At 45.3% G+C, this 12,209-nt stretch overlaps 1 protein-coding gene across 1 annotated transcript in view; it reads left to right on the forward strand.

The window, feature by feature from the left end:
• Positions 1-12,209, forward strand: part of Adcy1 (adenylate cyclase 1) — a 149,749-nt gene that overhangs the window by 84,478 nt on the left and 53,062 nt on the right. The window contains exons 9-11 of the mRNA XM_015490297.2: positions 7,664-7,858; positions 7,968-8,065; positions 9,380-9,464. Coding sequence (XP_015345783.1) covers positions 7,664-7,858; positions 7,968-8,065; positions 9,380-9,464 — 378 coding nt within the window. The remainder of the gene's footprint in view (positions 1-7,663; positions 7,859-7,967; positions 8,066-9,379; positions 9,465-12,209) is intronic.

A 12,209-nucleotide genomic window follows, 5' to 3' on the forward strand; every position in this document is an offset into this window, starting at 1 on the left:
TTCATTTTTATTCCCCAAACTCCTATTATTTGGGCATTGAATCTCCTGAACTGACCTAATTCTCCTTCTCTGTCTTCACTTTCTGGAAAATTTCTTTGATTTTATCATCTGACACTTTCTTTCTTTCTTTTTTTTTTTTTTTTTAATTGTTACCAGGGATTGAATCCAGGGACCACAGAACCACATCCTAACTCTTTTTATTTTTTATTTTGAGCCAGGGTCTCACCAAATTGCTTAGGGCCTTGCTAAGTTGCTTAGGACCTCGCTAAGTTGCTAAGGCTGGTTTTGAACCCACGATCCTTCTGACTCAGTCTCCCAAGTCTCTGGTATTGCAAGAGTGTGCCACCTTACCCAGCCCAACACTTCTTTTGAGGTTTTCATTTATTCAACCACATTTTTTTTAAAAAAAAAAACAACTTCTATGATCTCTATTTTGTTTTATAAATAGTCCTTTTTATGAAATCCTATTGCCACTTCAGGGATGTATTTTTTTCGCATTTCGTCTCACTGAGATTTTTTTTTTAAAAGTATTCTGTCCCTCTGAGTGGCTCCCCCCCACAACCCTGTTTGTCTTCCTTTATAATCCCATCTTCTATAGATGTCCAAAGCCCTTACTCTTGTTGATTAAGATGGGGAATTACAGAGCTGACCGGGAGCACAGATCCAGGAGAAGGGTTCTCCTCTCTGAGCTTTCTTTTGGGCACCAGGATTTTATGTTTCTCTTCTTGGATGGGACAAGGTCGCCTGTGATTCTTAAATTTTCTGCTGGGAGGCAAGGGGTCTCAGACTTCACTTCAACCACATAGGCCTTGCATCAGTCACTCTGAGTTGGAGACCTTGATTTCCCCCCAAGAAAAGACCCCACTATACATTTGAGGGTTGATGGGTCCATATCCCCAGACCATCGAGTAAACCGGGGATTGTTGACAACACCTTGTGGATGGCATTTGATCACAGCAGCTGTGACCATCAGTGCTTGAGCCCGAGCTGTCCTGGCTCTTTACTGTCAGCTGGGGTCCAGCCCTCTAGGGTCTGCCCCATCTTGTTTTCTAAACTCCCATTGCTACTTTTTCCACCTTCATTTCTTTCCTGCCTTTATCGGTTTTATGCCTTTTAAAGAAACCTCTTGCTGTAATTTAGAGACTTTTCAGGAAGAAGCAAGATTCTCAGGGTCATGGTTCATTAGTTGTGTGTGTGAGCTCAACTTTGCTAGAACTTTATCTAAGAATTCTCTAAGAACTCTGCTTATGATGTATTCCATCAAAGAAAATTGGTCTTTATGCCTGTCAGGCAGCAAGGGACTGTTTTAAACTAAATGGTTGGCTTCTAATGTTCACATGTCCTGGGTAGTAGGAGTTTTGGCCCTGATCAGGTCAGAGGCACGTTTTCAAGAGTTTCCACTCCATTCAGAGTGGGATCCAAGACAGATGAGTCTTCTCATCTCCCATGCAAGGAGCTGTCCGCGGAGGGTGGAGCCTCTTGGGCCTGGAATTCCCACCACTTTCAGGCCTTAGCTTGTTGTACTGGTGTTCCGTGAAATATGCAGATGTACTGTGAGTCTGTCAGTGCCACTGCCTCAGGGCAGACAGTGGCTTGGCATTCTTGCCCTGTCTAGACTCCCACTTACCTGAACATATCTGACCTCCAAATGACTTTTGGAGTTTGTAACCAGAGAATTTTCTTTGCCATATTGTCAGATTTAGTCTCTGACTTTCTCCCCTAGTGCTCAGGGGCCCCCACATATCTTCCCACCAGGGCTAGAACAAGGGTGGGCAAATCAGGTGCACAATTTAAGCATTTACCCAAACTCAGTCATCCAGATAAATAATATTTTCATGCAATATTTTGAAAAATCAACTTTAATTCAAAAGAAATCCAGGTCTTCTCCCTGCCTAGGACTTTTCTTGGAGCAATTGTGGTGGTGGAGATAAGTTATTCTTATTTGATCATTGAGGAACTCAGGTTTACTAAGACTCTGCAATTCAGACATGTTTCCAGGCAGAGCATGCTGGCCTCTGATTCACATGTTAAAGTTTTGCTGGACAAACCAAGACACTGAGGGGGCTGCCCTTTCTCCTGAGCTGGGAGAAAGCAGCATCTGTCTCTGCTTAGATTTTAGGCAGCTCCACCGGCAGCCCTTCAGTGGCTCTGTAGGCCTGTAAGGAGGCAAACCTGGGCTTCCCAGACCACACTGAGCCATCTGCAACCACATTCCAGTGGCTTTCTGCTGCCCCCAGCCCTTCTCTGCCACCATCCCTGCTTCCTGCAGTCTTAGCCTGGCCTAGGCAGTGAACCCTATGTAGCATCCCCTCACCCTTCTTTCCAGTGTTAGAGTGTTGGTCTGCATTCCTCCTTTCCATCTGTGCTCGACTGCTTCAGCCAAGCTTTTATGTGAACACGCCTCTCACCTCCCTGGCCAAAGACATGGACCCCTTGCTTTGCACCTTCCTGCCTTCTCTGGAGGCGCTGAGTGTTGTCCAATTTCATCTTTGGTCCCTCTGTCCCCTCAGTCCTCTAGATGGATACTTAGAGACTCAGACCTCACCTGTAAGCTCAGGGTTCTGAACTGCAGACCCTGCTGCTGCCTACATACTCCCCTGGGAGGCTCAAACCCTCCAGATTGTGCCCCCTTCTCTCTCATCATGGTGCCATACCACCTTCTCTGAACTCTGGGCCTATCCTGGCTGGGCCCTTCAGTCCCCAACCCCAAGAGGCCTGCATGATGGTGCTGGCCCTTTTCACTTTGGATGACTCCTGGACATCTTACTAAGCCTTCTGGACCTTGAGGCTTGCCCCCCACCCCATCACCTTGTCCACAGTCCCTCCCTCTTCTGTCTCATCCTTCTATCCAACTGCCTGTCATTCTGCTTCATAACTCCATATCTGTACATGACTCTCTGCCTGAAGATGATCCTCCCCTGTCATGCCCTGCTCAGCAATTGAGTTAGTATTGCCAAATGCTGCCAGAACACCGTCTTCTTGTTCTATTGCTCTAATCTCTGACCCCTTGCCCTCCATGGTGCCTGATTCTGGCCCCTTTGCTCCATGGGTAGCCTCTGCAGCAAGGGCAACTCCCTTACCCCAGTACCTATTCCTCCCTGGGGAGAGGCTAAGAATCATCCAACTTCCATGGAAAAACCTTTGCTTTTCCAATATCCTTATTGCCATCTGTTCCCAAACTGGGCCCCTAGCGGCCACCTATGATTAGTGAAAACAAGTCCCCAATGGGGGCAGAAAGTGTCTCTATCATGGAATTCATCAAAGAGTGATGATGGGCAGTGGCATGGGGCCTCTGCAGGTTGTCTGTGGTGGCTTCAGGTAAGGCCTGATCCTGGGCGTGTGATGAGTTTGCTGTGAGTGACAGGTGGACACTGGCCTGCAGCTCTTTCCCTCTCTGTGGCATTCCAGGCCTGTCTTCACTTGTCCATCTCACCTCTTCCTACCCTCTGCTCCCCTGCTCCTCCAGACATGCTCACCTGGCATCCTCAATGTAAGGTGGAGCCAACAAGGAGCTGGGGTTGGGGTGGGGTGGGAGTGTGATTTATACCTTGGAATCTAGGCTTAGCTTTTGTCAGTGTGTCCAGTTCTGGGAAGTGACTTACAAGTATGCTTGAGCAGCCTCAAACTGTTCCGTCCCTGTGGGTCCAGTGTTCTCAGGTGCTGCTCATTTAGGGGACTCGGAGCCGGGACAGCAAAGATTGACCAATAGGTGGCAGTGTTGCACAGTGATCCAGTCCAGGGTCAGGGATGATGTGCCATTATGAGGAAATCATTCCATGACACTTGTTGGGATGCAGTAAAGGCTGCTTTATTCAGGATCTTTGCAGTAGGACCAGGCAGTGGGGTCCCAAAGTTGCGGAGGAAATTGGGGTGAACTTCAAATACAACAGGGAAAGTGGGAATCTATAGCTAAGTTGTAGGGTGGAGTCAGTGGATAGAAAATTACTGAGAGAAAGGAAACATCATGGGTAGGGATTCTGGCAAAACCAGCCAACAGACTCCTGCTGATGATAAGCTAAGGTGATCATACATTACCTGGAGCAAGGTGGAGGATGAGGGAACTGACTAGTTATGGAAGGTGATCAGATATTGGGGGGGGGGGCGGATTTTGCTAAGCTGATTTAGCAGGGTTCTTTGCTGAAACTGGATGTTATAAGGAAGTACACAGAGGGACCTAGAGGAAGATTTTTAGATCCATCTGAATCTTGGTCCATTCCCACATATTCTGATGCCTCTGATAGGTCTGGGCCACCCCTCACTGAGCGGCCTGGACCTCCTCCTAGGGGTTTGATCTCTTACCTGCACCCACATGGCTTTAGGTCTTGCTCATGCTTTAGGGCTTGCTCAAACAGCTATTGTTGTCATACTTCAGGGATAAGCTCCTACAGTAAACTGTAGCCTCCAGTGTACTTATACCTCTTCTCTTTGTTGTTTGAACACTCCCTAAGATTATAAAACTAATTATTGTGGAAAATATGAAGAAATGAAAAAATTCATGAAGAAGAAAACGAAAAGCATTTATCTATAATCCTACACCCCCCCACAAAAAATATCATTAATATTTTGTTCCTTCCTGTTTCTTAAGAGTGTATGTGTATAAATTTTTTAACCAAACTTGATTCAGTGTGTCCAGTTCTGGGGTAAGTTTCTTTGGTAAGTTTCTTCTTCACTTGCCAATATATCTTAAAGATTTTCTTATATTATCAAATATTCCTCAAAAATTTGATTTTCAATCATTGTATAGAGCCCTAGCCTAAGAAGAGACCGTTTACTTATCAACCTTCACTGATATATATTTCTATTTTGTTTTAAGTGAAGCACAGCAAGCACAGCATCTTTGTTCCTGAAATTTCTTTCTTGGATCATTCTGTAAAATGAATCCTATGAGTCAAGGTCTGCATGCATGGGTGTGTCACTCATTAGGGTTTGTGATCCCTGTCACCTATTGGACCCATTGGGTTGGAGACATGCTGATGCTAGTCAGAGCTAGTCTGGGGACTCTTCTTGATTCTCGTTTCCTAATACTTGAAGAATATTTGTTCACCTACTTTATATACCCAGGAACCTGCTTCTGTCTGCCTTCTCCCCCTTCTCTCTCTTTTAGCATTGCTTTTGTCCTTGTCATACTTCAATATCTAAGTTTTTTAATTAAACAACAACTACTACTACTACAAATATGCAGGGCATGGTGGTGCATGCTTGTAATCCCAGTGACTTGGGAGGCTGAGAAAGGAGGGATCATAAATTCAAGGCCAGCCTAGGCAACTTAATGAGTCTCTGTCTCAAAATAAAAACTAAAATGGACTAGGGATGTAGCTCAGTGGTAAAGCACCCCTGGGTCCAATCCCTCATACCTAAATAAAAAAATAAAAATAGAAGCAATATGTACACATGATACAAAAGTTAAATCTTTCAAACTTGACCATTTTGTGTTCTTTCTAGAAATCAATGTGTATGTACCAGCAGGTAAATGCAGGTGGGAACTGAGATTACTGTACGTACACACAGTCTTTTCACTCATGCTGGACCTTAGGCATCTTGGAGTCTCACCCCAACTCAAGTCCCTTCTCTGTGGCTGAATGGCCCCCAAGTCTGGGTGCTGACCTGACTTCACCCCTCGCTTGTTGGTAGATAGGGACTTCATTTCATCATGTCCACGGGTGCTGGGAGCATCCTTTTTAACAAACATCTTAGCAAGAGGTACAAGGATAGCCTGGGGTATTGCTTTGTGGTGAAATTGCTGGGTTAATGGAGTGTCTATTTTAATTTTGGAGAGCTATTGCCAAATTGTGCTCTCCCAAGCATTTGCCCTCCTAACCCTGCTGATGGTACATAGGAGCTCTGGCTTCCCCGACCACTTCAGCTCTGCCCTTAGCACAGTTTAAAATATCACCAATGTGCTCTCTGCTGTGTCTTTTCTTCTATTTTTGATCTACTTAGCCTCTTGCCTGCCCTGTCTTCTGGGCTTTATGTTTAAATATGTCTAGGGATTATTTTTGTAAGCATAATGTGTACCATATCTATCTAATATAGTGATAATAAAATTTTAGCTTGTTTGGTCCACACATTGAAACTGATTGCAGTAACTTTTTACTTAATTTTCTTGATCTACAGAAATATGTATTACAAATAATGAGAATTATGCTTCTTCTTCCTTCCATTATTAAGTGACCTTAATGAGGGTGGGCAGTCTTTTTATTTTGGGTTTTAATAGTTAAAACAAATAGGGTTTTGCCACTAATGGTGACATTTTGGGCTACAAGTAGTAGAATATGCCTAATTATTTCAGGGAAGTAGTCCACATAAATTAGTATTAGCAGTTTTTAAATGAGAAGTGGATGCTGGATTTAGGAAATACGTTTGCATATGTTTTAAGATGATCCACTTAGAGGTTTTGTCCTCTGACTGTTCCTATGGTGTGTGATGTGCCTGAATGTCCAGTGTGTCTTTGATCTTATGAGGTGTGGTAGGGGTGCTGTCTTGTGGAAGTCCAGGTTGCACACCCGTCTTCCATGACATTGCTATTGTGCAGGTATGGAAGTTGATTCTCCTTGAGGCTGCCAGTCACAGCATAATTACAGAGTCATTGCCATCTCCTAGATATGAGCACTTTGGCTCTGTTGGGCTTTCTTTGGCACTGTCTTAGTGGGGGTGCAGCTACACTCCCTCACAGCCCTATGAAGATATAGAATTCAAGATGCCAATGTGGCCTTTGCTGGATGAATGGGGGTAGGAAAGAGATTTTTCAGTTGTCTTGGAAAGAGTAGCATCGTTGTTGTCTAAGTTTTCTTTTTCTCTAGGTTTCTCATTCTTGGTCCTTTAGCCAGAGAAAACAGGCTTTTCTTGGGGCTTTTGCTGTATACATTTTGCCTGTACATGTTGGCATTTCTAGGCCATGGGCTTCTCCAGTTTCTGGTCTGAGATAAATAAGACAAAAAGAAACCCTAGGGGGACCTCCTGCTCTACCATACAGTTTTTCTTTGAATCGCAAAGTTCCTAAAGCACCTCATCTTTTTCTTTTTACTGTTGGCATTCTGACCATTTGGTTAGAATAAAGTGGAATAATGTATTTATTTCTTCTTTTCTGGAACTGCATGGACAGCATCTTTTTAATATTCTTGTATTCTTCTAAAATGTGTTAAGCACCAGAGGCCCTGCTTATGAAGTCCAATAATGAGATCACAGTAGGTGGTTTCAAATTAGACTCCATTTTCCTTTTGGCAAACAGGTGCATTCTTGTACCCCATCTGTGACATGTGGGAGCTGTGTAGAAGGGTTCACACTCCATTCCCATCAGCCCTGGCTGTAGCAAGAGACCTGGTAAGGTCTGTCTTTCAGGTTTGATGTGCAGGTGCCTGCTCTTCCCTGGACACTGTCTCACCACTGCACACCTGTTGAGTCCCACAACCCTCACCACAGTGCTGTGGCACAGCTGCCCTGTAACCCCAGCACAGATGTGGGAACCCCAACATTGAGTGCTGAGAGACTTCCCCTGTCATCTCAGGTCACCAGGGGCAAAGCCATGATAGCATCACCTATCCTCAAATGGAGCCCACCCTGCAGCAGACAGGATGCAAGCTTGGGGTGGGGGGGCGAATATAACCCCTTTTCTTCAAAAAGGGGAGAATTAGATGACATTTCTTTGTTTCCATGATGACTGCAGCGGAGAGCATTGAGAACAGCATCAGAAAAACTTCGAAACCGCTCGTCTTTCTCTACAAATGTGGTCTACACCACACCAGGCACGCGTGTCAATAGGTATTTAAGCCGCCTCCTGGAAGCCCGCCAGACGGAGCTGGAGATGGCGGATCTGAATTTCTTCACCTTGAAGTACAAACATGTTGAACGGGAGCAAAAGGTAAGTCGCTCTGGTTTTAATTTTCCTTGATGTGGTGGGTCAAGGCTCTGTGTGGGCCCAGAAGCTCGAAGCTCGAGTTGATCAGTATCTCTCCCTCCCCACTTTGCAGTACCACCAGCTTCAGGACGAGTATTTCACCAGCGCTGTCGTCCTTGCCCTCATCCTGGCTGCCTTATTTGGCCTTGTCTACCTTCTTATGATTCCACAGTAAGTGCTGTTCCTGTTCTGATCAGTGTGTGGGAAGGTAACCATGAATTTGAAGTCCCTGGCCAGGCATGGTGGCATACACTTGTTATCTGAGCGTCTTGGGAGGCTGAGGCAGGAAGATCGCAGGTTCAAAGCCAGACTCAGCAACTTAGTGAGGCCCTAAGCAACTTAGCAAGACCTTGTCTCAAAAAAAAAAGGGGGGGCAGGGGCAGGGATATGGCTCAGTGGTTAGGCATCCCCTGGTCCAAAAAAAAAAAAAAAAATCTGGGATGCACACAGATTTGAGGTCCCTGAGGTTGGTGGCTGTGTGTTCTTTTTATATTCAGGATTCACCTTCTAGTTACTCTTCCATCATGCCCAGCATTTGGGGAAGACATTGGCCACCACCATTTATTTAAGTCACTAGTTTAGCAAGCCTTATGGCATACAGCTTGGGACTGGTCACTGTTGATTTTTAATTTTGAACTGACTGAATTCTAAGACACCATATACCACATACTTACAGGTTCTGTATCCTTGTGGCATGTGCCATTGCCCTAATAACTATTTTCAAGGGGGAAGCAGAGCGTACTAAATGGCCTCACTGATTTCTAGGTTCATGTCATTTTTAGAAACATTCAAATGAGAAAAGGAGGGTTCTGAAAATGAAGAAAAATATACTAATAATCATATGAGTCAATGTGAGTTTGGCAGGTTTTTTTGGTTGAGGAAGATACCCGAAAGTCTCTGCTTGCTACTTTTCTTCCAGACATACCTGTTTCTTTATAAAACCTACCTAGGGGGAATAATATCTTATTTGAGTTTCCAAAAAACACACAGAAGGTCCTCATACCTGGTGAGGACAGGGGGCCTCATCTGTGGGATGCACACAGATTCTGAACACAGTGATTTCCCAAAGTCCCTGTTTGGGGAATCTAGCTTTTTCTAGAAACGTCCTTCCCATACAAAGCCCAGCAGAAGAGCAGCCCACCAGACTGTGTGAGCAGTTCCTATGCTTCTGTCAGGAGTAAAGGGCTTTCAGAAAGGTTTATGTTCCTCAGCCTAGGTTAGAATTTGGAGGTGGGGTGGTGCAAGTCGAGGATAACTCAGAAAAGACCCCTTTACTTGGGAGCCCCAGATGCCTCCCTTGAAGATAGCAGATGTGGCAAATCCCGAGGGATCTGAGGGCAGGCAACCTGGTGTATGACACTGCTTCATCTTGAGAGCTCAGGAGATTTAGAGGGAAGGTACGACCAAGGACTGATTTCCAGATATCTCTTGGATTATGTCACCTGGCCTCTGACCAGCAGTGACTTGCATGTCCTCTGTCTCTAGGAGTGTGGCTGTCCTGCTCCTGCTGGTGTTCTGTATCTGCTTCCTGGTGGCCTGTGTCCTCTACCTGCACATCACCCGGGTCCAGGTATGTGTGTGATGTGTGACTTCTCCCTGAACTTCACCTGGTCCAGGCCTATGGACCATCTCTGCTGGTCAGGACAGGTGGGATGTTGGAGGCAGTCCTGTCCCTTATCCTCCATGGCAGGTGGAAATGTCTGCCTTTGTGCTGGATGTTCTAGTCCTGTACCCGGTTCCATGTGCTGTGTGCAACCTGCCTACTGGGCACAAAGGGTGGGTGATGGATGCCAGTGAAGTAAATGAACACAAAATATTGATCCTGATGTTCGAGATGTAGAGATTAGGGGAGAAGGGAAGGGTGCCTTCTTGGGTTTTTCATGTCTCAAACCTGGGAGAGCATTTTCTAGGTGGGCCATCAGCCCTCCAGGTCCCCATGCTCATCTTCTCAGCTCTTTGGACTTTGGGTGCAGAGTCCAGAGCACCACAGCCTTGTGCCTTTTGCTGTTCATCAGAGAGGACTCTTTTGTTCCTCATGGCCCTTCATTCCTTCATCACATCCTCAGTCTTCATTCCCAACTGCCCCATTTCCCCCAGAATACCCCTACTTGTCCCTTCTAGTAGACCCAGTGTTATTTTTGTATAATTGTTGAAAACAGCAATTCTTAAAACGATTAGGTCTAGGTTTATTTGTGTAGCTTTGTCATTATTCATAGGTAGGTACCATTCTGATTTTTTTCTTAATTAGATGATACTATTTATTAAAACTGCATTTGCAGCTCTTTGACTTCTATAGGTTGAGTGATATTTTGTTTGAAATTTCCCCCCTTCAAATAAGTTTGCTTTTGTCATATAATTTCAAGTGAAACCATGATGGATGATACTTTTCAAAGCCTGTCACTTTGTCCACAAATGGTGGGAACTGGCATGCCCACCTGATGGTGTGCAAATAGCCTAAAATAGGCAGAAAATAGAATGAATACTGCTGGGGAAAGAACAACAGCCACCAAGTGTAGCTGAGGAATTCACCAGCCCCATAAACCCACCTGGCATCTCACTCCAGGAATATGGATTCTCCTGAGCAGATTCACACCCCTTTCTTGAGCCTCCCATGTGGGATTGAGACACATTAGCCTCTTGCTGTAGATGAGGGACATGGGGTTTGGGCAGCTAAGCAATCTGATCAAATGACTTAGAAGCAAAATCTATACCTGGTCTCCTGTCCATAAAACTAATATTCAAACCTAAACACTCTATGGCTCCATAAAACATGTATCAGTGAGATTGGGCTGTGACTGTGCCTGGAATTAACCCTCTTGGTCGATAAGGCAGCTGCCCTGTGGCTGGGAACTTTGGCCAGAGTAATTTCAGAGTGATAACATTAAAAATAAACTAGTCTACGTCATCCCATGTGATGCTTCTTACTGAGACGTTTTGTTCTCTTGGTGGACTCTGCCCGGGCTCCAGTGGTTCTCTTTTTTTCCCAAGGTGCACTCCCCACCCTCCCCCATGGGCATGGAGTGTTTTTCTAACCATGTGTTTGTGAAACACCAGGCTCACAAAGCTGCAGGACCCGACTTTCCTAGGAGCTGGCGTCAGTGGCACATGCACTGATGTGCAGAAAGCAGAGTCTGTTCTCAGCTCAGGCAGGAGGCAGGGCCAAGCTTACAGCAAATATCCACTGGGTCAGGGCTTGACAGAACCAGCAATGTATACTAACCGTCTTCACCAGGCTCTGCACTGGGCTCAGAGCATCCTTTGTGGGGGATGATCGGGGCCATGGCAGATGCCTGTATAAAATACACTGTGGGGATGATAAATGACAGGATGGAGGCATGGGGAGGTTGGCACACAGTAAGTCAAATCCATCCAGGAAAAAGCTAGCTCACCCAAGGGGGAGGCATGAGTGGGTGGGGTCAGCCACTCAGGTGGGGTTAGGTCTAGTTCCCAGAACATATTCCTGGGACCCTTGTGGCATCAACAGTGTAGAAATGTTCTCTTCCCTGATGTCAACAGTGTTCAGAGCCAGGTGTCCATGGGACCTTCACCCTTTGCATTGGTTCTTGTAATTATCATTATTCAGTTCCTAGAGAGATAGTTTAGCTTCTGTTTACATGATAAAATATATTCCTAGGAACAAATATTGAGCATCAGATGGAGAGGATCTGAAGTACTCCAGTTTCCTCACTGAGGGTGTGAGCCAGAGTGGCCAGCCTCCCAAAGATGCCACCTCTATAAAGTTCCTGGGCAGCAGTTGTCATTTTGCAAGTAACCAAATAGTCAATCCAAATTACTTGAAATGATAAAAGGTTATGTATTGGCTCATGCATCCAGAAAGACCAAGGGAGAGCCCAGGGTTGGTTTTAGTCAAATGACTCTATTCTGCCATCAGAGACAAATTTCTTTCTCTCTGTCCCCTAGAGCCAGTCTCAGCCCAAAGCTAGTTTCCTTTAAGGGTTTCAAAACAATGGCAGCCGACCCAGCTTTATGTACATCTACCATGCATCTGGAATAGGAGCTGATGCCTCTCTGTATCTCTCTAAAGATCTCAAAGCCTCCTGCACTGAATCAGTTGCCAACCTCACGTAAATCAGATTTTCTCAGAGGAGCAGAACCTTGAGGGCATACAAGTATCCTTCTGTATAGAAATGCTCCTTGTAGGGATTTGACCGTAGCAGATCCAATATCAGTCTCTGGGATAAAGACTGAAACAAGGTTTCTCTAGCCTGCTCCTTGGAATTTTTCCTACCTCCTCCTGCTGCCCAGGTCCAAAGCTGTTCCTATGTTTTGATACCTATTACAGCACTGTACTTCT

Source organism: Marmota marmota, unplaced genomic scaffold (assembly GCF_001458135.2).
Source record: "Marmota marmota marmota unplaced genomic scaffold, marMar, whole genome shotgun sequence".
Lineage (NCBI taxonomy): Eukaryota > Metazoa > Chordata > Mammalia > Rodentia > Sciuridae > Marmota > Marmota marmota.